The sequence below is a fragment of the Macrobrachium rosenbergii genome, chromosome 49 (genome assembly GCF_040412425.1).
Source record: "Macrobrachium rosenbergii isolate ZJJX-2024 chromosome 49, ASM4041242v1, whole genome shotgun sequence".
Lineage (NCBI taxonomy): Eukaryota > Metazoa > Arthropoda > Malacostraca > Decapoda > Palaemonidae > Macrobrachium > Macrobrachium rosenbergii.
In genome coordinates, this window is record NC_089789.1 from 40,941,233 (window position 1) to 40,951,979 (window position 10,747).

At 36.1% G+C, this 10,747-nt stretch overlaps 1 protein-coding gene across 1 annotated transcript; it reads left to right on the forward strand.

Annotated features, from left to right (window-relative positions):
* Nucleotides 1-269: 269 nt before the first annotated feature.
* LOC136832288 (uncharacterized) lies at nucleotides 270-10,036 on the forward strand. The gene is made up of 8 exons (XM_067093174.1): nucleotides 270-572; nucleotides 2,989-3,235; nucleotides 3,361-3,588; nucleotides 4,613-4,798; nucleotides 5,381-5,487; nucleotides 6,782-6,862; nucleotides 7,257-7,412; nucleotides 9,044-10,036. Exons 2-8 carry the CDS (start codon nucleotides 2,999-3,001, stop codon nucleotides 9,273-9,275), a joined length of 1,227 nt encoding a protein of 408 aa, XP_066949275.1. The 5' UTR covers nucleotides 270-572; nucleotides 2,989-2,998; the 3' UTR covers nucleotides 9,276-10,036.
* The last annotated feature ends 711 nt before the right edge of the window (nucleotides 10,037-10,747 follow it).

The following is a 10,747-nucleotide window of genomic DNA, read 5'->3' on the forward strand; positions in this document are numbered from 1 at the left end:
TTTACCTGATACAGGATTGCCATTGTTACTGAATCTGTAAAAAATGTACTGATTTCTGTCGCCTGCATTTTACGTCAGTAAAGACTTGTTATAAAGCTATTCGGTCATTCCCAGTGAAAAATATAATTTAGCTGAGCAATTTTTGGTATTGGGAATTACCAAACTACTTATAAGCTGTGAAAGAGTAAACTGCATTTTAATTACTCAACGACCTGTAACAGGTAGTACAGAAAATGGCGCCAATTTGTCTGCTTCTGCTATCCCCCAATAGACGATGACAATGTGCCAAAATGACGTCCCAAGAAGAAAGTATTTTGAAAGTAAAATGAGCTCTCACGGCATTATCATGTTAAGAGGAACGACGGCTCTCTCCGTCGTCATTTAGCCGTCATATTTCAAGTCATGTACTCAAACATAATGGAAGAACATACGAGGTTTACGAAGATTTTGGTGCCCATGCATTGCGTCACCGGGTTATGCTGGCCGGTAGAGTGTACTCAGACTCTTGAAGCATTTCATCCCTGGACAGTCCGAGGTTAAGAGGTATCACGTCCGTCAGAAACTTAAGATTGGTGAGCCCTTTTTTTTCTGTTTTTGATCCAGCTGGAGCTTAGTGCTATCCTTTCAAAAATTAGGTTAGATAAATGGTTTTAGCTGTTTGCTTTGCAATTGCTATATCCAAAAACTGAAAATTTCCCCATGTAGATAGCGTGTGAATATCACTTTAGGCTGTGAAATGCGATGGCCAAGAATGACTGTATACAATATATTTTATTTTAAACGGCGAATTAGTGCGACAAGTATGTAATTTCGTTAATGAAGTTTAAGGGATTTTAACATTTTTCAAGTGTTTTTTAATATTTGGTGTATTGTGTAATTGGAGTGTCTGACATTTTTTATGAAAATTACAACGAAAAGGGATAGGTATGTAGATGGTTCTAACGAACCACCAACAATTAATATTTATATTAATTGTTGGTGGTTATACCTCTGTAACTTGTCAACTACCGTGATATCGCAAATGTATAGTTGTCGAGATATTTGTATGATGCAGTGAGCTAAATGCTGACCGGTTGCTACATGCTATCTCAGAAATAGCCGAAAAACACATTTTTGAAGAACAGGTGGGGATGAATACCCGCCCCTACGCCACGTCAGGACACGGTACCTGAGGTGGAGTTATGATTTTTGGCATTTTTGTGTATAGACAAAATTCCGGTATACAGGAGTCCCTTTCCTCATTACCACTAATCTTGAAATACATTATTTGACTCGGACCTATGTTGGTTGAAATAGGTATGGTAATCTGTTCAGAAACAGTTCGATACCATAGACTTCGAAAAATAACTATTCCTTTTACGTTTTGTAACTAAGTGGTGGTGTTGGAGTCTTAATTTTTGGGTTTTAATTATGGTTTCTGCCCAACACATCCGACTAATATATCATTAAAAGATGCATCATCGGCAGTTTTTACGAATTCTTTAGGTATAAATTAATTAACATCTTTGCATTGTAAGTGTTTAATTTGAACTAGCTCCTGAGCAGAAGAGATTCATATAAAGATGGCCTTTGTTTGGATTCGGTAGCTTCTGAAAGTTATAAGTACTTTTGATGTAATTTTAAATGTATTTTTCTGGTTGCACTGCCTAGGCGACATTTTCCATGTATATTCATTGGACTTAAATGAATTAGACGTTAATTTCCAAAAAAATTATGCTTAATCCCCTCCCGCCCGCGCTGGCTTGTGCTAACACTAATGGAGGCACACGATAGGAGCTTGGTTTTTTTTTTTTTGGGGGGGGGGACGGTTGTGTTGGGGAGGAGAACTACAATAGTGATATAGCAACCTAACCTATGGCGCTGGGTTAGGAAAAGTAGCCAATGTTTTGTTCTTCAGGTGTAAAAATGGGTACCCGACCTCGACAGTGAGCCTCTTGCGATATCATAGAACTATATCCTCCTTTAATAACCATTTATTTCTGGGTAGGGCAGTTTCTTTAACGGTGACCATCCAGTGATTCACTTTAGTTGCTGGAAGTTAGTTGTAAGAGTCCGTAAATACCTTAAAATGCATTACAATTTTATCTTGGTAGCCAAGGATAATCAATCCCAACAGGTATGGAATGAATTATAAAATTAGGCCAAAGGCCAGGTGCTTGAGCCACTTGAACCTATGAGGTCATTCAGTGCTGAAAGGGACATCTGAGAATGAAAAGGTTTAAAGGTGGTACAGGAGGAAAACCTCACAGTTGCACTATGAAACAATAGTTAGAGGGTGGAAAGTAGGATGGAAGCAAGATTATATGAATGGAGGTACAGTAAAAGGAATGAAATGGGTTGCAGCTAGAGGCTGAAAGGATGTTACAAAAGTCTTAATTATTGCCTTGAGGTGCACAGAGGTGCTAGCCCCTTACTGGGAATCCTAACAGGCATAAACTATAGATCATGCTTTCATACTTTGGACATAGGAAATAGGATGAGGGGAATGTTACTTTTTATATGGCCTTTATTGGCCAAGTAAGATTGTGATGGATTTATTATAGTAAAGTGTAATGAGAGTTATTCTGTAAAGTAGCATTTTCCTTTGAGAAGTGTAACTTTTTGAATACATGAACAGAATCATATGCCCATCTTTTTTGTTGAAGCATTTTGAAATGCTTAATACTGGAGTAAATAAAAATATGAAGAGTGGCAGATTAATAGTTGTAGATATAACGGTAAGTAACTATACCAATGGCTTTAATCCGTTTCCGTTTGCATTCCAATTTCTGAGCCCTCTTAACATAAATGAAGTTTAAATTATTGGTAATAATCAGTCTTAATTTCTATATCATTATTCAAGAGCAGTAATAACTTGGTATCTTATACGCTGAAGACTGGAATTCATCCAAACTAGTACTGAATAACCAAACAGTTCTAGTGCCAGGTCATTAGACCAAGTTTTAATAAATCAAATTCAGTTCAGACAAACTGAATGCCTTTTTGCAGAATCTTCAGTATGGACAGTCAGATGGATATGGAATGCCAGTCCCCTGCTGCAGTGTCCAAGACACCAGCAACCTTTTTTTCAAAAGGTTGTTTAGATATGGAGGAGGCTGGCAAAATTGCCATGGATCACAGTTGGGGCTCCAGCTACAGTGCACGTGTGAATGACAGTGAAAGTTTACCGGCTGGGGATGAACCTAGTGGCGAACAGGGACAGGCAAGTGATGAAATTGCAGGGCAGGATACCATGGTAAGTGCAAGTCACTATGTATATTATAATAACCTAGCGTTTAAAAGACTTGGCTCGCATGATAATTCGTTAGTGAGAATCTGAATACAGTATTGGTTGATTTTGCTCAAACTTTCAACCAACAGGAGGAATTGATGTACGACAAAACGTACCGAAGGCCGTCTTTAGGGGCCGACTCTCTCTTTGACCAAGACTTCGGTGAAGATTGCCCGTTGGAAGATTGTGAATGTACTGTAAATTTATCAGCCCCTGAAACTCTCCTGGGGCTACAGTATGCAGATGACATATATAACATGAAGAAACAACTGGAGACAAAATACCATCCCACGAATTGTATGGCTGATCAGCCTCAGGTATGTAGCAAAAAAAAAAAAAAAAAAAAAGAATTCCAGGTGTGGAGGCTTGTTGAAGTAATGCTAGACTTAGATCTTAAAAGGCTTTGATTAACTACCAAAGTTGCAGTACAGTACAAGGTATTTGTACACTTCACTTTGTATCATAATTATAACTTCTCAAAGTACTGCATATTATTACATAGTGATTTGCACAATTTTGCTCTTTGGTGCATACCTCTTTGTATTATGCTCAGCTCATTCAGGGTATTGGTTAATCTAAACATCAGGGCAGCCAGATGCGTGGAATTCAGTCCAGTTCAATGTTTCAAAGAAGAATCACTAATTTCATGTGATACTTGGCAGTAATAAAGTCATAGTACAGTACTTGTATATTCTAGACAGAGTACATGTACAGTATAAACACTTTGTAAAATAGGTGAGTGAACTCGAGTCACAATGAATTTTTAAATGAGACTTTGCAGTCTTTTATACAGCTTCATTAGGAGTTCAGTTGAAAACCTTCCATATTATACACGTAGCTTACAGCCTTACACTGAAACTTTGAGGTCTTTCTTTTTTAACACTTATTACTGTTATTGGGACGTGCACCCAGTTGTCACTATTGATTTAACTAGGTGTATGTACTAAAGCCTCTGAACACCATGTGTCTCCTTATACCATAAGGAGGTTTTATTCATCTTAAATTCTTGATAAGGGAAACCTTATATGGATTGCAGCTTGGGAATAGACAATTTTGGAAGTCAGAGTATGGTTGCACCTGATGAAATAAGTGCTTGTGTTTGCTGTACAAAGCTTTCTCTCTAACATTTTTACTGGTCCTGATTCATAATTGCTGATATATCAATATGTTTAATTTTCATAATTGCTGATATATCAATTTGTTTCATAATTTGTCATTTCTTCTCCATTGGTTATTTTTACAAATTTTATTTAAAGAATTCAAATATTCATTGTTTACTGAATCCTATTTCCATGCTCAAAATGTTCAAAATTTTAATGCCTAAAACATTCACAATTGCAGGTGACAGAATACATGAGATGTACACTGGTTCACTGGCTCATCAAAGTCAACCATAAACTCCAGTTTGGCCCAGAGACTGTCTTCTTGGCTGTAAATATATCAGATCGTTTCCTTGCACTTACCCCTTTAGCTCAAGACTGTCTCCAGCTGTTAGCTGTAGCTTCACTTTATGTTGCAGCAAAAATGGTAAGGACTTAAATCATGAAGATTGCATGCACAAAATATGTAGGATTAACACTGAAGAACTGGCTATTGAAACAGTGAATTGGAAAGTAATTTGAAGTCATTTCAGCACTGGTTTCAGTTAATCATTTTAGTTATGGAACACCAAATGCACAAATTGGTATGAGCCTTAGTTTCAGATTTTTCATGTTGGAATTTAGAATATATTCATTCTCTTCACCATTTAGTTTAGTGTGTGTTTGTGGCTATTTTTTCTTGGTAATTGTGAATCTTTAAAACGACATATGTTCTAGGACTCGTGCAGTTTGGCATTTTCAGTTGGGTTTTTTGTTTACACATTATCACATGCCATAGTATTACAGGCAGAAAGTGCCATTGTAGGGTAAAACAATGCTGTAATGATGAATAGGAATAGTGAGAGAATTTGCACATTTCCAAAAAATTGGGAACCTGCCTTGTAAAAGGATGGGGGGGTTGGGCTGAAGTGATATTAGAGAGAGGTATAGGACAGTTATTGGAATGAAACCAGGTTTTATTCTTTAAAAAAACTGCAGTTGAAAGTATTGATTTGATTTCATTTTACAGGAGGAAAGTATAGTTCCTGGGATCAGTGAGTTAGTTGCAATGTGTGGCGGGACCTACAAACCTCATCACTTCCGACTGATGGAGATCCTAATTTTATCTACTCTTGAGTGAGGAGAAATTCAAATTAGTATTTGGTGAACCTAGTGTAGATTGAGTGGAGTATGAAAATAGCAAAACTGTGTAGCACTGGCTGACTTCTATTTGCTAATTAAGCAGAGCGAGAGTTATTGCTTGGATCCCCAATGTGGTCAACACTGACACACTTGGGGATCAGTAGGACAATCCACAGGGTCTATAAAATTTTTATCTAAAGGGGGTTAACAACCGTTGGTGATTGAACTTAAGGGGTGTTTGTTGAGTGCTCCTATTTGTATATATAAGAAAATATTCTTTGATATACATTTCTGATTAATATATCAGTTTGCATCATACTCAAATGGTAATTCTGCAGAAGAGCTCAGCGGGGAGATATCTTTTATTAATAAAACATTTTGATTAAAAAATATAGAAAAGGGTGCATGTAATGCAGTACAGGTGAGATGATTTGAGAAATTTGCAGTCTTGCTTGTTTTTATATTCATCCTTGAGGGCTGGTGCTGAACACTGTGCCCTGCAGAGTGCTTCTGTAGAATTACCATCTAAATTGTTTATTGAAGACAGTTTTTATGGCCTTCATCTGAAGGCCTTTTTTTTTAAATGAGGGTTTGCCCTGTAGGGGGCTAGCGCCGTCAGTGCACCTCATGCAGTGAACTGTAGGGATTACTTAGGGTTCTTTGCAGCATGCCTTCAGCCCCTAGCTGCAACTGCTTTTGTTCCTTTTACTGTTCCTTTCATATTCTTTCTTCCATCTTACTTTTCATTCTCTCCCAACCATGAGGTTTTCTTCCTTTACACCTTTCAAACCTTTACTGTCGATTTCCGTTTCAGCATTGAATGACTTCATAAGTAACAGTGCTTGGCCTTTGGCCTAAATATCCATGTTCAGTTTAGTTTACTTAAATGAGGGTTTGAAGTATTAAGTAGATTTAGTACAAGAATTGGACAGCAAAGTTGGAAGAGAGCAAAGGAAAATGATGGAACGTGAAAGGAATCAGTGCAGCTGTGGTTGAAGGGATGTGATGCAAAGATCTTTCTACTGTGTGCAGTGTACTTTTCTGTGCACACTCAGTGGTACCCCTCTAAGAGGTGACTTCTTGTAAATATCTTTGTTCATGCTAATTAGTGGAATGAATAGTACATAAAGCATTGTAATATTCAGGAGCACCACTGTAGAGGCAGAAAAAATTTTAAATTTGTGGGTGTTACTGGTGCATCACATTTCTTGCTTGAGCAAAAAACAGATTATAAAGTTTTTCACAATTTTGAGTCGTCATGCAATTGTTTGGGTTTTTATTTCTTTAGGTTTGTTTTGTATGGGCCAACCAGCTGGTACTTCATTGAACATTTAACGCTGAAATCTAGTCAGACCTGCCCATTTGATAGGTAAGATATGGATTTGTAATTTTGAGAGAAAGTTAACTAAATTAGTTACCTGTGTGTATCTTGCATAGTATTACTGAAAATGTTTGCAGTTTATACAGTTTCAAAGTTCTTTCATTGATTAAAAATTTGCCATTTTTTATACTTCAAGTGATTCAGCATCAGACCAGTTTGAGTATTTTAAAAGTAATTTTTTCCTTGATCTTTAAAGGTAATTTGGGAATTTATATACTGTATACATTTTCATCAGTGTTTGAAGTAAGTTTTAAGTGTATTATTTATAATCTTGTGTAATGTCAGCCATTTACATAAACGTATCTTCCATGAACTAGTAGAATACTTCAGCCAATGCATAAGGACTAGATGTTGTAAAATTAAAACTATACTATTTAAACAGGAGAGTTGTGAGCATTGCCAAGTATGTGTTGGAGACTTGTCTCAGTAATTATGAAGTCAGTCAATTTTTGCCCAGTGTTCAAGCTGCAGGAGCGATGTTGATGAGCATAAATACTGTCCCTTGCTCTCCAGTGCATTCTGAAACACTCCAAGGACTGTAAGTTTTTATTTGATTCTTATGATAAAAAGCCAGATACGCTCAGTATGCCATGTCTTTGATTTTGAAAAAAACTTACCAAATTTTACAAAATTTACACCTCCAACACAGGGCCTTGTGTATGACATCCACTTGTTCATGTAGTTGAGGGTGTAGGTGCACAATCGTGCTAGAGCATTATGGGTGAAATATTAAAACAAAATAAATTGATTTTCATTAAGAGGAGGAAAATTAAATAGGCTTTAGTTGAAGACTTGCTGTGGCTAAATAAAAACCTTAATTCGTCAGATTAATAGGAAAGTCATTCTTGAATAGATTAAAAAACAGTACAATAAGGTTTCAAATTATTTTGGGTGAATGGTCATTGATATTTGCCACATTTTACTACTGGTTTTGTGTAGCAATTAAGCATTTTAAATTTGCAACATCCATTAAAGTAAGTATAATAGAGAGAGAGAGAGAATCACAGTTACTCCCTTCACAAATGACTCGAGTTGTTTTTGAATGTGTTTGAAGCCATGGTGGGTCAATGGTTCTGGGATGTTCTGAAGCACTACTTGTACAAGGGTGCCTCAGCTTTATATGTATCCATGCAGTATTTACTTTTTGGAGTTCAAATTCAGTGTGTAATGCCACCGATTTAGACTGAAATTGAGGAAAATTTTTCAAGGTGACACAGTTGCTACCAGTTTGGTTGGAGGATTAAATTGTATGAATAAGGTACTGTACTCCCATTAGCTGCCATATCTGACATTGGAAAATGTTAAAAATTTTTTCTTTAATGTGAAGCAATACATAAATATGGCAGTATAATGAGTTGCTGGCCCTTTAAAAATTTGAAAGGCAACTTTTTTTTTTTTTTTTACAATATTAAGAAGGAAAACAAATTTAATAGGGGGAGAGAGATGCAAATTGCTCTCTTTGCTTTTACGTTGCGTTTTCCAGTTTATTTCAACTTTTCATGCTGAACTGTTAAGTTTGCACAGTGGTATGTGCATTCATCTACCAAATGAATTTCATACATCAGTATTCTTTTAGTATGAAAAGGTATATGTGATATAAACATTCAGAATTACGGTTCTTGAGCAAGTATTTAATAGAACTGCCCACTAAAGAATTTCATATGCTTTAGATTGAAAATGAGATACGTGTACAATTTATAAACTCAGATAGGTTAAGGTCATCTATGTAGAGTATTTCCTCAGTTGGTAGTGTACGAGAATATCGTAAATTGAACATGTTTTTCTTTTGGGAGGTATATTTTCCTTAATAGGACTCTAAGCAGGGCTGTGACAATAAAATTGTGCATGAAATATTTTTGCCAGAATATAATTGGATCCACAAACTGGGCTTTAATAGGCAATCAGATTTTCAGTTAAGTCCCTTGATTTTATATCTTCAAAACTTCATGATTTTTGTAGATAAATTGCTCTCAGTGAACTTTGTGGTGTGAACCACAACCTCATCAAGCAGTGTTAGAAGTTCTCACGCTAAGTTCCATTACCATGATGGATCCTTTGTAATTTGGATATGAAAACATTCATTTGTGGTTAAGAAAATATAAGAAATATCAAATACAATTAATTTTCATCATTTAGCATTGTCATGTCAACAGTCCTGAAATTTTGCAGGTTACAAGAACTATACAGTGCAGATGAGCGCCAGGATATTACAATATGTTCCAGAATAATGTCTCGGTATATGACACCTTTTCTCTCTTGCACTGATGCGGACAGACAGTATTTGAATAACTTATGTGACAGTCCCAAGGACCCCGAGACAGAGAAGCTGACGCATGATCAGCCACCTCTCAGGGATGGCCCAGTGGAACTGAAGAGCTTGTCTCTGGCTGAATTATCTTAAAACAGGGAAATAGGCATTTTTGAGTATAACTATTGTTTTGTTTTGGAGCATTAATTTGATGTTCTGTGGATACTTGTTTTTTTTTTTTTGAGGGTAAAAGGTGTAGGGCTTGAGTTCACAACTTTTACAATAAGATACATAAAGTATGTTATGGTGAAGTTTGATGTCATTCCAACGTTGGGGCAATGTTGTTGACTTTGGACATAGTAATTACTAAGGTGTTTTTGCGGATGGCAAAATTGTTCAACTTCTCGCACATGTTTTGGGACTCAAGTGGAATAAACTTAATGCACTAGTGAGCTATTGACATTTCTTGTTAAGGTATGTAAATATTTATCTTGCACAGTAAATCTCTTGCTTTCATAGACCATTTTAGTTTTAAGTGTTACAGTGTATTGCATGCTTAATGATTTTCAATTACTCCTGTACTTGTGCAGAGAGGTGTTAACTGATTGGATGGAACTTCACTGTAGCTTAAAACTTACTGGATGGAAACTTCACTCCATCCAGAATGATTTAAGCATAATGATAGTTAAGTGGATATTTTGCATTTTGTTACTTAGGTGTTTGCTGTGAGTTTACAAAATTGACAAATTCTTTCTAGTCATTTTCTTTATATTTTTTATAATCATCTGATCATTGTTAGCAGGTTGTTATATAAGTTTGGTAATTTAGATTAAAATATTTTCTTGATATAGAGTTCTATTGAATATTTATATGTAATGAACTGATATTTATTTAAACTATTAAAATATGACAAATTAATGTAATTAACCTTGGTTTGCAGCTTTTAGGAGTAGGTATTTTTCTTGGAGCACTTGATTGCAACAAAGTGAATGTTTTTCTAATATAACAGTTAATTATCAATTTCTGTAATAGAATATATACTTAGTGAACTTTGAAAATGGGCTCACATTGAAGATATATACCTATTGTAGAATCCTTTCAGGTATTATAAGGGTTGCTACAAACAACTTAAGCACCATCTTCAACAGGTGGAATGCAAAGTGCTGGAAGTGGTAAACCTAGGTGATGATTTCTTTGCATGACTCTACCTGCATTTGCCCTTACAAGCCAAGTCTCGTTCTATTGTTACTACCCGGCATGGCAAAAATCAAATATTTTGGTTTCCCCGTTTACATAACTGGAAACTTCCTTTTCTCACTAACTGCCCATGTCCATGTTGATGGGTAGCAGTGATGCCCTGGCATTTCCTACCCAAGCCCTCAATGGTGACCTAGCACATTCTCGGCGGTTTTGCTGATCAGGAACATCTTGGCTGAGTTCCTGCTAAATATGTTGTACTCGCAATTCCTAGTGGGCAGCCTCTCATGCTAGGTAACCACTAATAATAAGACAGCTTGAATGCAAGAACTGGTCTAATATGCCTAGAAAGGCAATGACATTTATCAAGCAATTATTTTAAATTGTGAAACTTCTAAAAGTTACTCGGTTCAAATAACACAACTTAA

Coding starts and splice junctions, on each gene's coding strand:
- LOC136832288 (XM_067093174.1), top strand. CDS start 2,999: ATGGACAGTCAGATGGATATGGAATGCCAGTCCCCTGCTGCAGTGTCC. Junction 4,799..5,380: donor TTTATGTTGCAGCAAAAATG/GTAAGGACTTAA, acceptor TTCATTTTACAG/GAGGAAAGTATAGTTCCTGG. Junction 5,488..6,781: donor CTAATTTTATCTACTCTTGA/GTGAGGAGAAAT, acceptor TTATTTCTTTAG/GTTTGTTTTGTATGGGCCAA.